Consider the following 20,920-nt stretch of genomic DNA (forward strand, 5'->3'; position numbering starts at 1 on the left):
TCCAAGCAGACCAAGAGGGCAGAAAGTTAGGAATGGCTTGGTTGCTCTAACTTCACAGCCAGTTTAAAGGATTAACATTTAGAAAACTGACACTTGAGCTGACTCAGGTCATCACAGAGTAGGAAGCAGCCAGAAGGAGCAGGCCACAACTTTCACTGGAAGTTTGCATTTTCTTTGTATTAAGCTTGCTGATAGAATTCTGGCAAGCCAGCCTCAGTAATACAGAAAATTCAGAATTACGTCCAAGTTGGAATTTCTTAATTTTTTTGTACAACCCTGCTCATGACCACTTTAGAGGTATTTAAAAAGCAAATAGTCCATCTGAGCACCTAGCTCTGCCCCATTTTCAACAGCAGGAGGCTGCTCCTACTTAAGGGGAACTGAGGTTATTCTTACCATCTGACTGATTTCCAGAAGCTGCTTTTGTGGCTGTGATGTATTGACCCTGGCTGGACACTAGGAGCCCACCAAAGCTGCTCTATCACTCCCCTCCTTAGCTGGACAGGGGAGAGCAGACATGACAAAAGCTCTGTGGGTTGAGATAACGGCAGAGAGAGAACTCACCGCTTACCATCGTGGGCAAAACAGCCTTGAGTCTGGGAAATTAGTTTATTGCCACTCAGATCAAAAATAAAACCAAATCTTAACACCACCTCTTCCCCTACCCCTCTTCTTTCATGCGTTCAACTTCACTCCCACTTTTCTTTACCTCCTCTCCTTCAAGTGAGAAGAGCAGAGAGGGGGTGGGACAGAAATTGGGGGTGTGGTCAGTTCATCACTCATTGTCTCTGCCACTCCTCCCCCCTCAGGACCAGGACTCTTACTGTCACCCTGCTACATCTCCTCCTTCACTGACCTTGGTGTCTGCAGAGCTGTTTCTCTCACATATTCACTCCTCTGTCTCTGGCTGCAATAGCTCTTGGGCTGAATTTCTTCCCCTTCACTGGTGTGTTGTCCCAGAGGCTCTACCAGCAGGGCTGATGGGCTCAGCCTTGGACAGGAGTAGGTTCTCCTAGAGCTGTCTGGCAGTGCTCTCTTGGACAGAGGGAAGCTTCTGGCATCTTCTCCCAGATGCCACCGATGTAGCCTCCACACTATAAAACCCCAGTGCTCTCCTATCTCTGCCCAATAATTATGAAAAGAGAAATTCCAGCTCCTAGATGCTCCCAAGAACACCAGCAGTCAAATCCAATGCCTCAACAGACAAGTTGCTTGGAAACCCCACAGATGTTATATGCATGAAATCAATTAGGAATAACAGTAAATTCTTAAGTAACACCTGTGCTATTAAGTTGGCCACAAAGCAAAGATACAAAATTAGCCATAAAGTGTAAAAGGTAATGATCTTTCATGCATGGTGCAATGAGACTTTTTGGGTTTGAGACTATCCTACTTCTACGCATATAGCAAAAAGCTTTTGAATGAGAAAACTAAGTTGGACTTCAAGAATTTACCCCCTAAACAAGATCATTCAATATAGATTTTAGTGACTTCAAACAAGAAACATTTTTGCTTTTCTTTCTAAATGCAAATTCACATTATTTAACTGGAAAAGATCCCTTTCAAGTCCCACTACTGAAGCAGCAATTGAAAAAAGGTGAATTTCTAGGAAGAATATTCCCTAGAAATCTCATTTAGAGAGAGTAAAATTTTGCCACAATCCTTAAATTTATTTACAACTTTAAATGTTTTATACACCTCAATTTACATACTAGGGAACTTGCTATTACATTTTATAGCAATTTACAGTGAATAAAAAGAAAACCAATGTGCATAATTAAAATTAACCTTTATTACTCAAAAAACAGATGCCAAATATGCAGTATATTTCTGTTTCTGTTGGCATATTTCTAAAATACATGTACAACTGTAACTAGTCAGCCCAGATATTTTGTATACTGGTTTATAACATTTGGAAGTTCTCCCGCTGACTGGGATGTCACTATAGTAAGCTGACAAAAACAGGCAAAAAGAAAGTTGATCTGGTTTTAAAAGGAAAAAAAAAAAAAAAGCATGTGCTCTTACTAAAAAAAAACTAGGTTATAATCAAGCATTACACTCAGTATTTTAGAGTTTTCTGTTACTTCTAGCTTTAGTTGTAGCTACCAGTTTCCATTCACTTTTATTGGCACCATCCCGAATATTTTAATGTCCAAGTATGGTAACCCTCAACATTAATATGCTACTACAGGCCCTCTCTGCAACAGAAGCTTGTAATCCCACAAGGCTACAACTGATTGTGCAGAAGGGTTATGATCAAGATGTGTTATTCCTAAAAACCAGTTCCATGAGATCAGAAGAATACTGGCATGTAATTGATAGCCCTCACTTCCACTTGACTGGAAACGGCTCTTGTTTTCAAACCTTTTTTTGTATTTTCTTAGAACTTCCCAAGGTTTCTATAAGGGTTGAAAGAAAAGGTTTTATGTCCCTACTTCTACCACAGAACAGAACTGGGAATGTTATTTGAAACAACACATGCTTTAAACATTTTCTGAATTACTATTCAGTGAGCAATGTTGTCCTCTTGAAAGAGATTATCTGTTGGATATCAAACTCCCGTACATAGTATTAATAGAAACTAGTCCTGTAGAATCTCCAGCAGTGTAAAAGCACTGTCATCAAAGCACTGTCATTTGTCTACTGCAGTAATAAAAATTTTAAGAATCTTGTCAGCAGCACATCAGAGGTCACAGGTATTTCTCTTATCCCTGCTATGGTTCTACCCAAAACATGGTCCAAAGAGGCTTAGACATGTTTAGCCTGATGTTTTTGCATTAATATTTCTCTCCCAGCCACCCATGTGTGTATTTTAACCCCAAAAGTACTGGAAACATGACCACTAATATTTTTGTCTAGCATGGTGCTCCCACAATATAACTGGTTCATTCTTAGAGATGTTTTGTTACATATCTAAGTAAAAAGTCTTTAATAGTGGTCTCTAGTCTCAACCAGAATATAAGCAATAGTTATACAACATACTACTGCTTTACATCTCAATCTGTCACTCTCCATAACACATTCCAGAGCACATATTGTGAGGTCTCACTTCAAACACACATGGAGCAGCATGGCCCAGGAAGCTGTGCCAACACACACCAGCAGTGTATCTGCATGTTTTTCTTCTCAGCTTCAACACATTTGATTGAATCAAAATGCTGAATTCAACCCTGAGATTTATCCTTCTGAATAACTTCTTGTGCGAAGAGTATACGGAGCAGAGGATGAGGAATTTGCTTTATTTTGTGTCTTACTCTGATGAGACACAACAAATAGATGAGTAACAGAAGCTCACAAGAGACAGACTACTATTAAAGTGACACTAATGCCATACACACATCAGGAAGAGAAAAAAAGGCTATGCTGCGTAAGACTACTGCATTGCTAGATGTACATTCTTCAAATTACCAGTTTCATATCCCAGAAGTTATCATCTTACTTCTAGTTTTTTCCCCTCTAGAACCATTTGGATTTCTTTGGCATCCAAAGTCTCATATTTCAACAAAGCTTCTGCTAAATTCTTGTGTTCTTTTGCATGAGTCTTCAGGATGTTCTTCGCTCGCTCATATGAGTCCTAATATTAAGAACAGGTACAAGGAGATTTTAATACTTTAGAAAAAAAACAACAGCAAGCTTCCACTTTAAAAATTGTTTCCAGGTAAATATGGCTTGAGACAAACATTTAAAGTTGTGCCTTATATTTCAAAGCTAGCACAAGTTCTGACTCACAAAGATTTAAAATATAGCTGGCATAATTAATGAAAACCAACCAAACACTTTTTGCTGCCTTTGCATTTTGCTCAAGTAGGGCTAAAAACAAAATTCTGAGACAAACCTTAGTATTGTATATGACTTGGAAAAGACTTACTAGATTTGAAAATTTCCTGATTTTATAAGAGCTTTTTTTTTTTGCACTATGAGCAAAGCTACAGCAGTCACAGATTTCTCAAAGACTACAATTTTTTAATACTTATAAGCTCAAAATATGATGTAGTTTTAGACAGCTGAAAGCTACCAGCTACTGAAAGTCACCAGTTGTTTTAAGTAGATGCTCACTGTCAGCATTACCAGCTTCAACTTTCAGTTCTACATTGGTAGTTCTCACAAGGCCAAGTCAGTTCAAAACCAACTGCAGCAAAAGTGCTAATCGTTTCAATGTTACAAAGTAAGTAATTCTCCTGTCTACACCAAACTAATTCAGATTACCAGAAGAGTGATCAGGAAGTTCAGTAATTATCAAATGTTACAAATTCCCCTAAGCATCTAACACTGATCCCTGTGAGGAACACTGGGATTACTGAAGGCAACACTCTGATCTGATACGGCCATTCCACAACTTTACACAAAATTATTTATGAAATGTGAAAGTAACACAGAACATTCGCATCTGTTCCAACAGGCAAAATACAAATCCTGACCAAATGTAAGAGAAGTGTTAGAGAGTATATTAAAGAACCCAACGCCACCAACTTGATTCACAGTACTTGTGCATGACAATCACCAGAAAGTTTTGATATGCAGAGATGCAAAGTTGCAGCTACATTAAATACTTGGGAATACTTTCATCCACCTTTGTATTTTCACCAGTATACATTACTGAAATGAATAAACAAGGTGTTTAACTGATCTCAAAATAGAAATATGAGAATGGAGGGGGAGAGACTCTTACCCGCAGAAGCGTCCTCACTTCCTGTTCAATTGCAGACTGCGTTTCAGGGCTGACTTTCCCCGTATCAGTGTAGGTCATAACACCAAGCTAAACAACAACAATAAAACTATCTTTATCTTGCCACTGTTGCAGTCATACACATAAAACACTGTACGAGTTTCAGCACCTATTGCTTCTGCATGCAAACAAATAAAATCATGAGTCAAATGCCTGCTGAAGTGCTTTCAGCAGAAGCAAAACAAGAAGCCTATTCATTTCTGTAGTAACTGCAGAATTCTGTTTCAACAGGTGCCAGTACAGATCCTGATTAAGCGCTTTCTTACCTGAAAACCAGAACAAAAAGCCTAGACTACTTACACTTGATGGACAATAAACGTGACTGAAGAACCTTCCAAAGAATGTCCAGAAAACGCAACCATTGTTACCCCTTTGCCTTCCCAGACTCAAAATTATCCTCAATTCCAAAATACCTGGCTTTATTATAACTATTTTCTGAAGATATTAGTAACTTTCAAGGCAATTTCAGGGTGAAAATCCTGCAAGGTAATTTTTTAACTGTCAAATATACAGGTTTTCTAGCTGAGCTCTCTATAGCAGATCAGCTCATAAGGTTTACTCTTTTTGTGAAAACTACTTACCCTAGTCTCACAGATCACTGACAGACAAATAGGCTTTACTACAGAACAGAACTTGGTTTTGCTCCAATAAATATTAAAGGATTGATGATACTACCTTCTCACTCATTCCAAATCGAGTCACCATCAGTTTTGCAATTTTAGTAGCATTGTCAAAATCACTGGAGGCACCTGGACAGCAAACAGATTTAAGTTACATTACTGAAACTTTGTTAAACATGCCAGTCCATAGCCTTGATCAAAAACACTTTTAACTACCAATCAGCTGACCTGTTGTGATGTGATCACTTCCAAATATGAGCTCTTCTGCTACTCGTCCTCCCATACAGACATCCATCTGTGCAAGCAACTGAGACCTAGTTTCACTCCATCTGTCATTTTCTGGGAGCAAAGATACCTGTAAGATACAGAACTGAGGTCAGGTAACAAAAACTGGAGAAATACTGAAGTAATCTCAAAAATATTATTGTTTCTATCCAAAGCAGATAAAGATTCTATGTAACATTGAATGCTCTGGCCTGCCCCTAGTATATGCACTTATCAGGTCTGCTTGGAGGTGCTCAGTCTAACCACTGGAACAGCCTCCTCAGAGCCTGAGCACCACATCAAAGTGAGTAACTTACACCTACCACCAGAACAGAAAAACCTGTTCTATCAATTTCTCCTTATTCCTTACACTTGGACTGAGCACAAATCAACTTGCCCAGAGGATTCAGACCAATGGTTTTCATTAACTGAACACATAAACTTGAGTAAAGTTCAACACGAAGAGACATAATGGAAATATTTTTCTGTTCAAATGTCTGGCAGCTAAAGGCAAAACAGAAAAACTTATGGATATCTATGCTAAAAACAAGACAGGTAACCAATGAGGTTTAAAAAAGCCACACTGGACAAAGAACAACCTGATAAAGGATGTTTTTGTTAAAATTACAGTTGAGCTTTCACTTACCAGTCCTTTAGATGTTCTTCAAAATTTTGCTCTAGGGTGCTATTTTAACTGCAGCAGAATCAAACTCACATTTCTTTCCTTGTACATGTGAACTGTTATACTAGTACATGCTAAATTATTACAAAATGAACAAAGAAAGCTATCACACAGAAAAGATGACCATAGGTGCTCCAAGAGATTGCTCATAGCCGAGTATTTCAACAGACTACAATATGCACTAACATAATCATGGCAAATAGCATCATTGCAAATTCTACACCACCAAACCAACATAAAACCAAAACTAAATAAAGACATACTAATAAACTAAAGAAATACAAATAAATTAAGAAATACTAATAAAACTGGACAAAGAAATACTCACATGTCCCAGTGTTGTTCCTCGTGTCATGATTGTGGCCTTGTTGATTGGCATTGCATCCTTGGTGTAATAGGCAATGATTGCATGTCCAGACTCATGGTAAGCAGTGATGGTTTTGTTCTTCTCATCAATTTCTACACTTCTACGTTCAGGTCCTTAAACAGAGGAACATTAAATTAACCTTTCTGTACAGCTGACCACCACAATCCACACATTACATACACTCAAACAGAGCACAAAGCAGCTGAGGAACAGCATGCAAAGAGAACTAACACTCATTAAGTGCAAAAGGTTTACAAGTCAGATTTTAATGTCTAAAAATGGACAAACATATTCCACACACAAGCTGCTTTAATAGATTTAAAATGCAGTCTGAGTATCTGAGAAAATTTTATTTCTTCTCCCAAGCATGTACAGACTAGTGGTTATGTTTAAGCATTGTGCTACCAGATGAGAAGTTAAACAGAAGTCCAATGCTTCTGGTCATAGGTAGGGGAAGGATAAGAAATCAGGCCTGTGTCTCCCCACAGGCTGAAGTTTAACATGCAGCTTTTCTAACTTTAAAAATAGTATAAAATTTTAAAGAACGTATTCCATACTAGATTTTACACACTACTCTCTGGTCTCAAAAGGTTCTATCCAGGAATAACTAATAGGAAACTTTATTTGTTAAAAAAAACCCAAACAAAGAAAAATATCCCACAATTAAAAAAAACCCCACAAAATACCAAAAAAACCCAAAAAAGCCACAGCCCAACAATCCAAACAACATCAGCATAAAAACTTCTCTATTTCCCTGCAAAAGTCTTCATCACACAAGAAACCTCTGTGTATTGTAACATTACATGTATGTCTTTTGTATAAAATCCTACCCATTAGAATTTTGTCCTTGGAGAATTCTAATTCTTTCATGGTTACCATATCTTTTCCATCAACAGCTGCCTTTAAGGCAGCTTGATTTACAAGATTTTCAAGCTCTGCTCCAGAAAATCCTACTGTGCCTCGTGCAATTATTTCTGGATCAACAGCTGTAGGAGAAAAAAGAAACAAAACCATTTTGTTTATTAGAGTCCATACTGTAAGCAAGAATCAGATTGTATTAAAAATTATGCATTAAACAAAACAAAAACAAACATACAAAAAAACCAAAAATAACAAAACAAAACAACCACCCCAGTTTTAAAAGAAATTAGGCCTAATTCTCAAGACACTCACATTCTTAGGGGCTAGAGGAACACAACCTAGACAACTTTTGTATTCTTTATTAACACAAGGTAAAACCACAATTGCCAATGGAATAAAGGACTAACAGGAGGTGGCTGATCCAGTATAAAAACTATTACATAAAAAGATATTATAGTAAAATATTTACTTACATGGGTCATACTTGATTTTATTAAGGTACCACTTCAGAATTTCTGTACGACCTCTTACATCAGGCTTGGGAACAGTAACTTGCATATCAAAGCGACCAGGACGTATTAGAGCACTAAAGGAAATGACAATTTAGTACATTGACTCAAAAATGCTGCAGTAAACTTACTAATGTGTATCAAGGAACAAAAATCTATTGCTATTTCTAAAGATATCTACATAGATTATGTCTCATGCACACATGCAAAGAATGTGTATTTCTTATCTGCTTGTAAAAAGACAGATAAAAGATATTTATTGTCAATCCATTTCAAAAAGTTTTTTGCATCAGAAAAATTTGCATAGTGAACAAGGAATGCAGCTTAGCAATTTAGCAGAAAAACTTCCAGAAATTTTAAATGCTTAGAAGCATATTAATTATTTCTCCTTACTTAACTCTGCAACCTATTAAATGCCAAAAACTGATCAATACACATTTTTTAAGAGGGAAAGCTCCAGCTGTAACACTCTAATACTTGAAGATTATCACAAGCAACTTTGGTTTTGTTGCAGGAGTATTTTACTACATGGTCTGTAAGACAACCAATGCATTATACTCACTTGTCTAATGCTTCGGGGAAGTTTGTTGCACCAATAATAACAACACCTTCATTTGGTTTAAAGCTGTGTGAAAAACAAGGTGAGAATTTATGGGTTTTTTGGACACAGAATTTACAATTTTGTCAATAACTACTGCTACTTACTCCACTGGCCAGTCAAAAACATGCTTTCACACTAAAACATGTGATCCAAGAATGACCATGTTTAACTCAGCAACTGGTTAAATACATGCTCTAATTCCAGTGTTGAACTTCTTCCTTTACATTTATAACCAAGCTAAAAAACTTACGAAATTATTTAAAATAACTGTAGCTACTGTGCAACTACAACTCAGAAGCTTCTATATTCTTTACAAGGCCATTAATGCTACTGCTGTCAGTACTAGAAAATAGTCATAAGAGCATATTAAATATATATCCTTAAAAGCATTACAAAAAATTACAAAAAACTTCAAAGCTGTCAAGAAGAAAAAGTTCACCCACATATCCAAAATACCAGTCAGTCAAGCACCTTCTGTGCCCTCAGAATCCATATATTTACCCATCCATTTCAGCAAGGAGTTGATTAATGGTCTGTCTTGAATAGGGATGCATTGGAGATTCAATTCTCTTCCCACCAACAGAGTCCAATTCATCAATGAATATAACACAGGGTGCATTTGCTTTTGCTTCCCCTGACAAAAGGAAAATAGCAGAGGGAGCCTTGAACCACACAAAGGAACACACAGCGTATCATGTAGTTTAGGATTCTACTGTTTCTGTTATTCTCGGATTATACAGTGTTCTATTACACCACCAAAACTGTCCTGTTTTTAGCGCAAAAAAAAGAAAACAGCATCTTGATTCTCTGTAAGTCTCCATTTAAAAAAATATACCTTCATCAACTTATTCTTACCATGCTACAAGAAATCGCTAGTAAAATAAACTAAGAAATTGTTGTATTTTGTGAACTCCTTACAAGAGTAATTTTACAGGCATGGGTAGAGAGTATTTGCCTATTAAATAAAAATAATATGAAATGTGATAGGTCTCAACACTAACTTATTTTAATAGAACTTGCTTGTTATTTTACAGTGAAGGGCTTACACTCAAGTTTACAGGTATTAAAAACACAAAATAAAAAGGCAGTAATAAACATGAAGATCATCAATTGGTGCATGCATACCAGGATGCAACTCACCTCACCCAGCCAGAAATATCTGTATTAATACTATCATTAATAGTATTAATGTACAAGTCAGGCAGCTACACTTCTGTAGTCAACAGAAGGAAATGCATTTTTAAGGTAATACACGTATTATATTTTGCATCCCATCCACGTGAAGCAAGTCACATTTTTTCTACAAATGCAAACTACTTTGTATATTGTATATATCTGACACTATAAATCTTCCATCTAAGAAAGAAGCTGGATTTTCTCCTCCCCAATAGTATTTTCCTACATAAAATAGGAAGTCTCTTCTGTGCAAGTTATAAATCTAAACATTAATTTTGAAAGTTTTGTTATAATGCTCTTTATTCTGAGCATGTTGAAGGACGTGAGAATGGAAATCTCAGCATATTGCTATGCCATGATGCCATAAAGCTCTAATTCAGACTAAAAGAAAAATCTAAAAATGAGGGCAGTAATTGAGAAGGTTAACACAACATTTTTATCTTATAATTTACAGTTCAAATTTACAACGATTTTGTGTGACTAAGTTACAACTTCAAATATTCAATTTCATTTATAGAACATTACATTTCTAATTAAATTCCTACTTCCCCCTGAGACTGTTGTAACATCAGTCATAAGTTTTACTACAATTTTATGTGTTGTTTAGCAAGATTCTACAGTTAACTGATACTCACAGAATTGTGACATTTACCAACACAATTAAAGCTTTATTTATTAGCCTTATCCACTACTACTTTCTAGTAACCAGAATTGTAACTAATCAAGCCATATAAACAACACTGAAAACTTAATCTTGCATGTGAGAAGATTTCAAACAAATATTTAACTTACTGAACAGGCTTCGGATGCGACTGGCTCCCACACCAACAAACATCTCATCAAACTCTGACCCAGATGCATAATAAAATGGGACATCAGCTTCACCAGCCACAGCCCGTGCCAGAAGTGTTTTCCCAGTACCAGGTGGTCCAACTAACAGAATACCTAAAAGACAAACAAGAAACCCACCAAATCCTCACAGTCTTATTATATGAGCAGTTCTTCCATGTATTAGAAGAAATAATGTTCACTTGGCTCCAAAAAGCTGTTAAGGTCCCATTTCAGGTACTGTGCATTACTGCCAGTCTGAAGGAGCTTCCTGTAACAAATCTAGATACAATCTGATCCTTATTTAAACAACAAGAAAGACCTGTAAGATCATCAAAACAGAAGCCTGAAGTATTGTGCAAATTCACTGTTGAGTTTAGCAGCTGAATCCCTAAATGTGTTCCCTTCAAACTGACATTTTCCTGGCTTTTTCTGTGGAACCCTTTTTTTTTTAAATTAAATTGAATCCTTCCAAGTAATTGCCTTTAAACAGTGTAGAGCATTAAGAGGAAAGAGATTTATTAGGTCTACGCCTTTCAGATTCACGTTGACTTCCACTATGATCTTAATCATCCTTTTACATGAAAACATTTGGTTTTGAACTATTTAAAGCAGTTATTAAGCTCTAAAGGTGCTAAAAGTCATAAGGAAGAAACAAAGACCTTTGAAGAGTTCAGTTAATAAAACACCCTGCTTTATAGGACAAAGTACTACTGTTAATTAGTTCAGTAACTAAAGAAGGCACAGTAAATTTTGTGTAAACCCAAAATTTTCATTTGCACAATACGTGAACAAATATAAGAAACCGGGTTGTAAGGCAGTCAGCAGAGAACATGCCTCACAGCCATGGCTACATAGGTTTTTCACCTCTGCTGAGCAATCATTCTTACCTTTTGGAAGTTTACCTCCTAATACAGTAAATTTGTGGGGGTTTTTCAGAAATTCCACAACTTCTTGCAATTCCTGTTTAGCTTCTTCAACCTGTACATTAAAAACATGCCACAAATAAAACTAAGCATTTATAGAATACTGCATGTTTTTGTAGCTAAGTTTTGTGTTAGAGATTAAGTCCCTAATTATGTACTGATCAAAAATACAAACAGATTAAAGATTAAAGTGTATCACAGAATTTGTGTGGATACAGACATTTAATTCAACCTATCCTAAAACTGTTTGCAGGACTCAGTGAACATTAAATTTGGTAACAGTGAAGGAACAACCAGACAGTTAAAGAGCACATCTGACCAAAGAAATAAATACAAAATCAAAAATTCTACATCAAGATATTAGTCTAATTAATTAAAAGGAGATTGATTCTATCTATTTGTCCAAAGGAAGGAAAGAGGGGGGGTGGTCCTCATTTTGCCACGAACAGGCAAAGAACAACTGAACAGGAGAAACAGAGGTATCCCATCAGCAGTGACATGCCCACTTCTTTCTGGGAATCTCCATACCTCCTGTCCTAATAATACCTGAAAGAGATGGTACTAAGACAGAAATGATCAAATGGCATTATCTTCTTGTACCAATCAACTACTGTAAAACGTAGATTAACTTTGATATTTACAGCCTGCCATTTACTATTCTAGCCTTTAAAAATGTTATTCAACAAGTGAAGAGTGCACCTTTTATAAGGTATTAAATGCCACAAAAACAAAGTAGAACAAGAATAGTTAAAACCTTCCTTCATCTTGCAGTGGCCAATGCATACAAAGCTTCAGTTCACAGAAAGAAATTTCTTAAACAGACTAAGACATTCATAATGGTTAGTTAAACATCAGACTCATCATGATTAGTAAAAACAAGGACTTGCACACAATTTACTTTTGATCTTACCCCTTTAACGTGTTCAAAGGTGACATTTTTCAACTGGATTGGATCAACTGCTGCATCAAAGATACTTGATGTTCGAAAGCGTACTAAGAGCAAACAGCAGACGACGAACAACAAATTTATACACAATGTCATTTCATTCCAAGACTGAGTGCTGCACCTGAACACACGGCATCAAGACACTGACCTTACACCCGCCCTTTTGAAAGGGCATGTGTTCATTTACAAGCCTCCAGTAGGAACAAGGTTTATTTTTTAAAGAAAATCTTAAAAGCATTTGCCGTTAATTCAGTGATACGATTTTTAGTCATGTGTAGTACAGAAGGCTCTTCATCCAGAAGCAGGTACACAAAGCCAGGACTTCTCCCTCAATGTTTCTGCACATATCCTAACTTTCTTGAGACCCAAGTGATAACTTAGCATCAAGATGAGTATCTCTAGTTACATTAGCCCAGCCTTTTGATTGTTCCACTATTTCCAACAGATTTCTCAAGATGGAAATTTGGCAATGCAAGTTCCTAGTTCTTGTAAACTAGGCTGTGACTAAAAATTGTAAAATCCGATCATCTTGCCTACAGCTAGTCTAGATAACACATCATCTAAACTGGAAGACAAATACATAACTGGTGACCAGTCTGACTTCTCTGGTTCTGTGTAACTGCTTCACCAAAAGATATAAAATAATTATACTGGCACAGAACTTTTTTGTCTTCAGAAATATTTTTTCACACTGTCATCTGAAAGGCTGTAGCCAGAAGCAGTAAATAACTCATAGGATAACTTTTCCATGTACTAATGAAAAACAATCATAATGTCAAAACATATTTAATTTACACTAAACTTGCTGGAAGAAACAACACAAGTGAAACAGTGTGGAAAAAACAATTGACTAACCGGCATCAGAGAAGGAACCTTTCCCAGGTAAAAATGATGAATATATAGCAAGATAAAAACAAAGAACGAAGAGAAAGAAAGAAAGCAAACGTGACCTCCTTAAGGAATCTGTGAAAGAAAATAAAAACACAGTTAACATGGGCTAAAATAAGCTACTTTCTGATTGCAAAGACAAGATATGTAAATTAAAACAACTTACCAAGTGTTTTTTGCAGGAATACCTGTGCTTTCAAAAAGCCTTCTGCAAAACCAGTTTTAAAAGCATCCTGGTGTGCCTCTGGGATGTTTTTTGTTTTCATTAGAGTATCTAAGTTTTCAACATCAATTCGTCGCTTTCTCAGGATAAAACCCTGAAATATTTTCCAAAGTAGTGTTAGTATACACCAAATTTTCATATACAGTTAACTTACCACCTGGCTAGCAAAGGTGATAGGCAAAAATAAAATTACAACAGCATATAATTCACATGCTGTAGGGTTAATTAGGTGGTACAGTGCAGTAGCTCAAGTGTGGAATCCCAATGGTTTGAGCAGGGGCATTCCCATTTTTGCTGAGCAGATCAGTTTTGGGAACACCCCCAGATCCTGGTTCCAAACTGAAAATGCAGCCTAAGAGAGATCTGTACACAGCCAGCTTTGTTCACTGGATTCAGTGGGACTTATTAGCTTAAGCCTTTTGCTTTATTTCCAATTACAAAATATCTTTGCTAGTTTTGTTGGAGCTTAACCAAATACATCTATACACCCTATCAAATTTAAGAGCAGCACTGCATGGGACTAGCTCTGGCTTATCTTCATCCACAATACACCTAGGCCACAGATTAAATAAACCACATACACCTAGAAGAAGGGAAGAGTTCAAAGATAATTTACACACACAGTAAAATCAAAAGCCTTAATTAGCCTGACTTCAGTACAACCAATTAGAAGCAAAGAGTACCCAGGTTAACTTGGTTTCAATATTGCTTTGCTACCCCAAACTTGGATAGTTATCTGCTGACTTGAAAACACACACTCTTGTGTGGTTATCTAGATGTATTTCTGTTTAAAGAAATAATTCATTTAACTTGAAGCTATTATTAGTTTCAAAGCCACAGAAACAGAATATACAGAATTTAATTTCTAGAGTTAAAACCACAGCTATACACTGAAACTGCTCCCCTAAAACTTTAAATCACCTTGTTAGTAGTGATATATGAAGCAAATATGTGTAATTAATAAGAAAAAACAATACATTGCCATTAGCTCAAGGTTTAGAATTAAGAAATTTTTCATGCTAGTGAAAGAAAAAACCACTGGTAAATTTTGGAGCTTCATTCAAGAGAAAGAAATGGTCTGAGTAAGCCCAAAACAACTTCATAATGTTACTTGCATTTACCTTCAAAAGTGAAGAAAGTGAACTTTTTGTTTCTGTGAATTGATCAGATGTTGACTGCAGACGTCTGGCTCTTGATCTCAAAGTCTTAAAGTTCCGTGTCTGTACGTAAACTTGAAGTAGTAAGAATAAACAAAAGATAAAAACTAATCATTACTACAACCACAAAAAATCTTAAGAAATTTCAGAAACTATTATTTGAAAGAATATAGAATATAATCTTCCCAACATATCCCCTGTACCGTAAATGGATAGTTATGTGATCACAAACCCTATCTGTAGCCTGACCTTACAAGCAAACGTCTAACGGTTTCACGTAAAATTTTATGTCAAAATAATCAGGAGTTCATGTTGTAAATTATAGCTAATTGGCCAACTTGGGAAACAGGAGACATTCAGATAATTAAATCCAGGTAGGCTGACAAACATAAAACATTCAGAAGCAAATCCAGAAGGATGGGAATAATGCTTTGTCTAAGAGCTCTGCTGATACGGTGCCCTGAGGAGAACTGGAATGGCTTCAGTGTGCTGTTAACTTCAAAACAGACAAGAAAAATGAGACCATTTAACCACAGTGAGCTTATGGCACTCCAAGTCTTCTCCTACCCCATCAGAAACATTGTGATGGACATTTTATCAAAAGCCAAGAATATTTCTCTTCTTTCACTATGTTTTAAAATACACACCAACGCCAGTCAATTATATTGTTTTCACTAAGCTTTTTGTTATTCTAGAACAGCACCAGATAAAAAGAACTTCTGCAACTGACCTTTGAGCCCTGCACACAAACAGCCTAACATTTGATCAGGTTGCTCTGGACCTTGTCCAGCTCAGTTTTGAAAATCTCCAAGGATTAAGACAACCAAACTTCTCCAGACAATCTGTTTCAGAGCTCAGCCATTCTCACTGTGAAAATTTTCAAAAAGATTTCACTTGCTTTTACTTGTGATTGTTGCCTCTTCTTTGAGGTGTATGTGAGAAGGGTAACTGATAAAGCCCCAATAGCAAGTGGATCACTCCTTGCCTTATATTCTGCTAACTAAAACCTCAAACCCTTCAGCTTTCCCCCTATATTAAATGCTTGAAGATCTGCACCCTTCCTTGTGTCCCACCACTGGGCTATCTTCATGTTGTCAGCTTTTCTCTTCACCACAGGATAAACACATAGACAAACCCAGATGTAGCATCAGAAGAACTGAGGACACCTAAACTTTCTGAACTCCTGATTATCTTTTCACTAAAGCTGCCAGTCACCAAATGCCTCAGAAAATTCAACTAGATTGAGTACTGGATTCAACATATTTATTGATTCAAAAATAGCCAGTTCATCTATGGTCTTCCAAGAACATGATCCATAAATACTGACACCTTGGAACAACACGTTATAGTAACGTGATGTTTACTAAATTCCAGAAAAGTACTACTCAAATGCAAAAATAACTTCAAGATTTAAAGTGTTGATATCAACACAGGTTTCTCCTGGAAGTTTACTGGCATTTCCTGAGTGATGCCTCTACAACAAATGTAAAAATACTTTCCCCAGAATAGAGAAATACTACAGAGATTAAAACCAGTGTATCTTATTGCTTTATACCTGGCCAACACCGAACATCTGAACAGAAATATTGGAGAGGATTAGGATGTTGTCTGTATAAACAAGATGAGCGTAAAACACTGAAAACATCCACAAAACCTGCAAAAAGATACAGCAAAGTGTAAATACACCCTATCTTAAATGGCAACTCAACATTATTTCTTGCATAGTTTGGTTTTTTAGTTTCTTAAATATTAATTCTATTTTACTACAGTGCTCCAGGCAGTTTTAATTAAACAAATTACCAAAACATTTATCAAAAGCTTTGAAGCATTACCAACTATTTTATTCACTTTTAGACAATTGCCACTGAGCTATTTTTTTTGTACCTCACAACACAGTGCAATTTAACACTTCTTCTCTAATAGAGCCCTGCAATATTATTCTTAACACTCTTTCTCTCTACTGCAATTTGCATTGGCAGTATCTCAAATGTCACCTATATACTTCTTTTTCTAATACATTCTTAAGCATCTACAATTGCCTTACTTTCTACATTTTAGACTACTTTCAACAAAACATCTTTACCTGCAAGGAACCACTCCTGCTTTATTCCAGCAACAAAGTACTCTACATAAACTGTAAACGGTTTGCCACCTTGAATTCCTCTGTAATTAATATCTTTGCCTAACATTGCTTCAAGCAAAAAATTAATAACAATGTAAACTGGAGTAAAATTATGTTTGTGACATAAGCAGTAAAATCTAATGTCTTGGTAAAACAAACTCATGGAAAAAATCACAGCTCAGGTTCATCATTAAGAGAAATGCAGTTGTACTACACAACAGCTGAGTTCAGAAAAGTTTAACAGCAACCAACTTAAAATCTGAAGAAATAATTTCTTGAATTTTCTAAATTTCCCAATTTTCAAAAGCATTGCTATAGAGACAATATATACATACAACAAAAAATGTATAATACTCTTTTTATTAAATATGTTTAACTATGAATTACCTCCAGCACAGGAGATTAAACTAAAGAATAACTGTATTCACCTTTATAATTTAACTCTCACCAACTCTCACAAATACTTCATTCAAACATACCATGCTTATTTTCAAAGAAGGACTGAGCAGAGACGTAAGACGTATGCCACTGCGAGGAGGCTTTGCTTTCTGTACAGTAGCCAGGAAGTAGCCTGTTCACCAACTCTCTGAACTGGTTAGCTTTCAAATCAGACAATCCCAGATCTCTCAAATTTTTAAGCAGAGACTGAAAAATAGAAATAAATGTTCAAAATTTACGTAAGATTACCTTAGAGAAAAAACCTCCCAGTAGCACCAGAAGCAAATACAGACTAAAAAAACAAACCAAAACAGCCAACTACAAAAAAACCAACCAACCAAAAAAAAACCCCAAAGAAACCACAACAAAACAAATTAAAAAACCAACCCCCCCCAAACAATGGAATCACAATACAGTGATGAGTAGTACAACCCATGCTGATTTCCAAAGTCCTGCAGTTACTGAGCGATTCCATGGTTTTTCTCCCAAAAATGTGCTCTACTTGGCATTATCTATGTTTTAATGTTCAGTGTCAAGAACAAGAAATACCTAATGGTAATGAAAGATATTTTAATAGAAAAATAAAACCAAGCATGAAAATATGTCATGTAATCTCTCAAAAACCTTCAACACATCTTAAGTCACAGTCCATTTTCTCACAAGCAATAACGAAACAAACTTCACTAGAACTCAGAACAAAAAGACAATATAGGGTTTATTATCAGAAAACTTACTGCTACCTTACAGAAAGAAACAATTAAGTTGGAAATGAAAACAAATCCCTTCATCATTTCCAAAGCACCACTGAGACGAGTACCAGCTCTTTTCTTTCATGAAATACTGGATTTTTGTAGAATTCTTACCGGCAAAGCACTGACTGACTGCAGTTCTACCAGAAAGTTGCATTCTACACGTTAACACCCCTTTTTGTTTAGTCACATTACATTATTTTATAGACCAGTTGAATATTACAGTCACTCAAACTAGTATTATTCAGATTTAATTTAGTTAAACCCAAACCATCACTTTCTGAAAAGGTTTTTAGTACCTCACTCTTCTGAGGATCATGTTCTGGAGAGGTGTCCCTCTGGACAGGCTGTATGGATGCTTTGCTGGTAGAAGTTTTGGAGCTTTTTGGTGAATGAAAGGCATTGATAAGGTGACTCAGAGGAACAGTAGCCTGAAAAAAAAGTCAGATAAAGACTTAAGCTTGTTTAAATTTTTTAAACATAATTCTGTTCCAAATCCAGACTTATAATTGCGTATCTTGTACACTGCCTTTTAACTGACAATTTAACTGTAAACCACATGATCTTCAACACTACAGTGTTAGCTGATACCCCTTTTTAAAGACAAAAAAAAAGTTAAAGAAGTTTAAGAATAGAAGCTCATATTTTCACCTCTAAAGCAATACTTTTATAACTTGAACTATGTACATTACTGTAAACTATTCCCAAATGTTGCCTTTATGTTTTCTTCCTTGGGATCCCACTTTCACTTTAGTATCAAAATGAAACTATGCAAAGCACATAGTCAAATCTGCAGTTCAGCAGCTTTCAGCCAACTCCACCTCATGAATTAGTACTGAAGCCCAGGTACACCACTTATCAGGGCTTCTCCTCTTAACACATGACTACATCTCTTGTGAATATATAGTACAAATAACTCCAAGTTACAAAACTCCTCAGTCTCAGTACACATCACTAGGAAGGAGGTGGGACACAACTCTGCCTGCTGGAATGATCCCTGATTGCAATAACTGATTGAAGTTAAAGAAGGTATGCCTATGAACGTGCAAGGACTACCATCTCTGTGATGACTAGGCAGAGGATCAAAAGAGACAATGCTGTGAGACATGAAAACTGCCTCATAATTAATTGTCCAAAGTTATAATTAGACTCAGTGTCTGTGGTAAAACCACAGAGCCTCTAGAGGTCAAAGCCAACATCCAAACCACTAATCAAACTTGCCTTCTGCATTTCCCACTGTGGTGAAATGACACATTCCTAGAAACATACAAATTCTTCCATTTCACTACTCTAACGAAAGCTATAAACACATTCTCCACATCTGGAAAGAACAATCAAATCCCACTGTGGATTAAGACTATCACACACTAACACAAAACATAAAACTAAAACCAAAACCACTGGTTCAGATCAAAGTCCATAAAACTCACCAGTCCCATCAGCCTCTCTGTCTAATTACTAATGCCTTCCCGACGGCATCCGGACTGTTCTACGTAACAAATTACGGCTTTTCCTCCACTAAAGCTTCCAAGTAATTTCCTTCTGGCTTTCACAACAACCCGTTAAAATTACCAGCACAGTTTAACTGCAGTAACACACACCACAACCCTTTGCTTCCGCTAAAAAAACATCTACTAAAAAGCGCCATCTAACATTATTTCGTCGTTTCAGAACGCTTTTACTCTCTACAGGCTTTTACTGTTCTCTCTGCTCCATTCATGTACTTTTCCCCGCTGCAGACCGCAGGCCGCCGTAGCCCCGACCCGCTGCTCTCCCGCTGCCGCCCGAAGCCCCGGCCGGGAACGTGGCAGGCCGGCTGTCTGCTCCTCCCGCCGCGGCCGCACCCCCGGCCTCACGAGCGCCTCGGCCCGGGCACGGAGCGAGCCCCCGCCGGAGAGCGGGCCCGGGCCGCGGCCAACCGCGCACCGCCGGCCGCTCACCTGGGGCTGCACGGTGGAGAAGGAAAACATCCTCCCGGCGGGCCGGCGGCGGCCGCAGCAGCCTCTCCCGCCTCCCAGCCCAGCCCAGCCGCAGGAGCCCGCCCGCTGTGGCCGCCGGCGGCTGAGGAGGGCCCGCGGCTGCGCTCCGGGAAACGTCCGCCCCGCGGCCGCGCTGACCGGGCCGAGCCGCCCCGGAAGCGGCGGCGGGGAAAGAGCTTCCGGGCCGCCGCTGCCCCGCGCAGCCACCGCCTCCCGGCGCGGGCGGAGTTGCGAGCGGGCGCGGGCGGGGCCGGGAGTGCAGAGCGGCGGGCGGGGAGTGCCCGGGCGGAGGGGCGGGCGGGGGAATGCCCGGGCGGAGGGGCGGACAGGGGAGTGCCCGGGCGGAGGGGCGGACAGGGGAGTGCCCGGGCGGAGGGGCGGGCGGGGGAATGCCCGGGCGGAGGGGCGGACAGGGGAATGCACGGGCAGAGAGGCGAGCAGGCCCCGCGGAGGGCCCGCTGTCACCGGGGCAGTGCCCCTGCCAGAGGGACCCGGCCCTGCTCGGCCTCATCGCCCCGGGTGTTGTCCCTCATGCGGGCTCGTTAGCCGGCGCGCAGCGCCTGTTCACACACCGAGCCGAGGTATTTCCAATTTTTATTACAGTTTGCATAAAGTAGAGACATAGGTTGTAACCGACGAAAGGCTGCCTCACCAATCATCAAAACTTGACACTATACGTTTTAACAAAGGCATCAGCATTCATTATTCACAAGTCACATAACTCTTACATTAATAAGAATGCAACCCCTTGTTTGCTAGCTGTAGATCTCGCTTCTCATGCTAATCAGTCTGCAGGTGCAGTTCTCCCATTTGAGTCGGGTCCGTTTTCAGTAGGTGGTCAGTGAGTTGGTGGTCAGG

The 20,920-nt window shown here is 38.1% G+C and overlaps 1 protein-coding gene across 1 annotated transcript; it reads right to left on the bottom strand.

The window, feature by feature from the left end:
* Positions 1-1,770: 1,770 nt before the first annotated feature.
* Positions 1,771-20,229, bottom strand: YME1L1 (YME1 like 1 ATPase). The gene is made up of 19 exons (XM_085050461.1): positions 20,024-20,229; positions 18,383-18,514; positions 17,376-17,541; positions 16,330-16,428; positions 14,739-14,848; positions 13,561-13,711; positions 13,362-13,469; positions 12,471-12,553; positions 11,525-11,615; positions 10,599-10,751; positions 9,132-9,264; positions 8,592-8,654; positions 7,994-8,106; positions 7,490-7,645; positions 6,621-6,772; positions 5,575-5,701; positions 5,402-5,475; positions 4,670-4,756; positions 1,771-3,574 (listed from the first exon to the last, which is right to left on the bottom strand). The coding sequence occupies exons 1-19, from the start codon at positions 20,051-20,053 to the stop codon at positions 3,431-3,433; spliced, it is 2,172 nt and encodes a 723-aa protein (XP_084906587.1). The 5' UTR covers positions 20,054-20,229; the 3' UTR covers positions 1,771-3,430.
* Positions 20,230-20,920: the final 691 nt, after the last annotated feature.

This window comes from Lichenostomus cassidix, chromosome 2 (assembly GCF_008360975.1).
Source record: "Lichenostomus cassidix isolate B80296 chromosome 2, HeHo_3.0, whole genome shotgun sequence".
Lineage (NCBI taxonomy): Eukaryota > Metazoa > Chordata > Aves > Passeriformes > Meliphagidae > Lichenostomus > Lichenostomus cassidix.

Bases quoted from the DNA above. Each gene is read 5' to 3' on its own strand.
- YME1L1 (XM_085050461.1), bottom strand. From the start codon at position 20,053: ATGTTTTCCTTCTCCACCGTGCAGCCCCAG. The intron at 5,476-5,574 runs GTCAGCTGATTG...TTTGCTGTCCAG, and splicing joins AAGTGATCACATCACAACAG to GTGCCTCCAGTGATTTTGAC. The intron at 4,757-5,401 runs GTAGTATCATCA...GTTGTTGTTTAG, and splicing joins GATTTGGAATGAGTGAGAAG to CTTGGTGTTATGACCTACAC.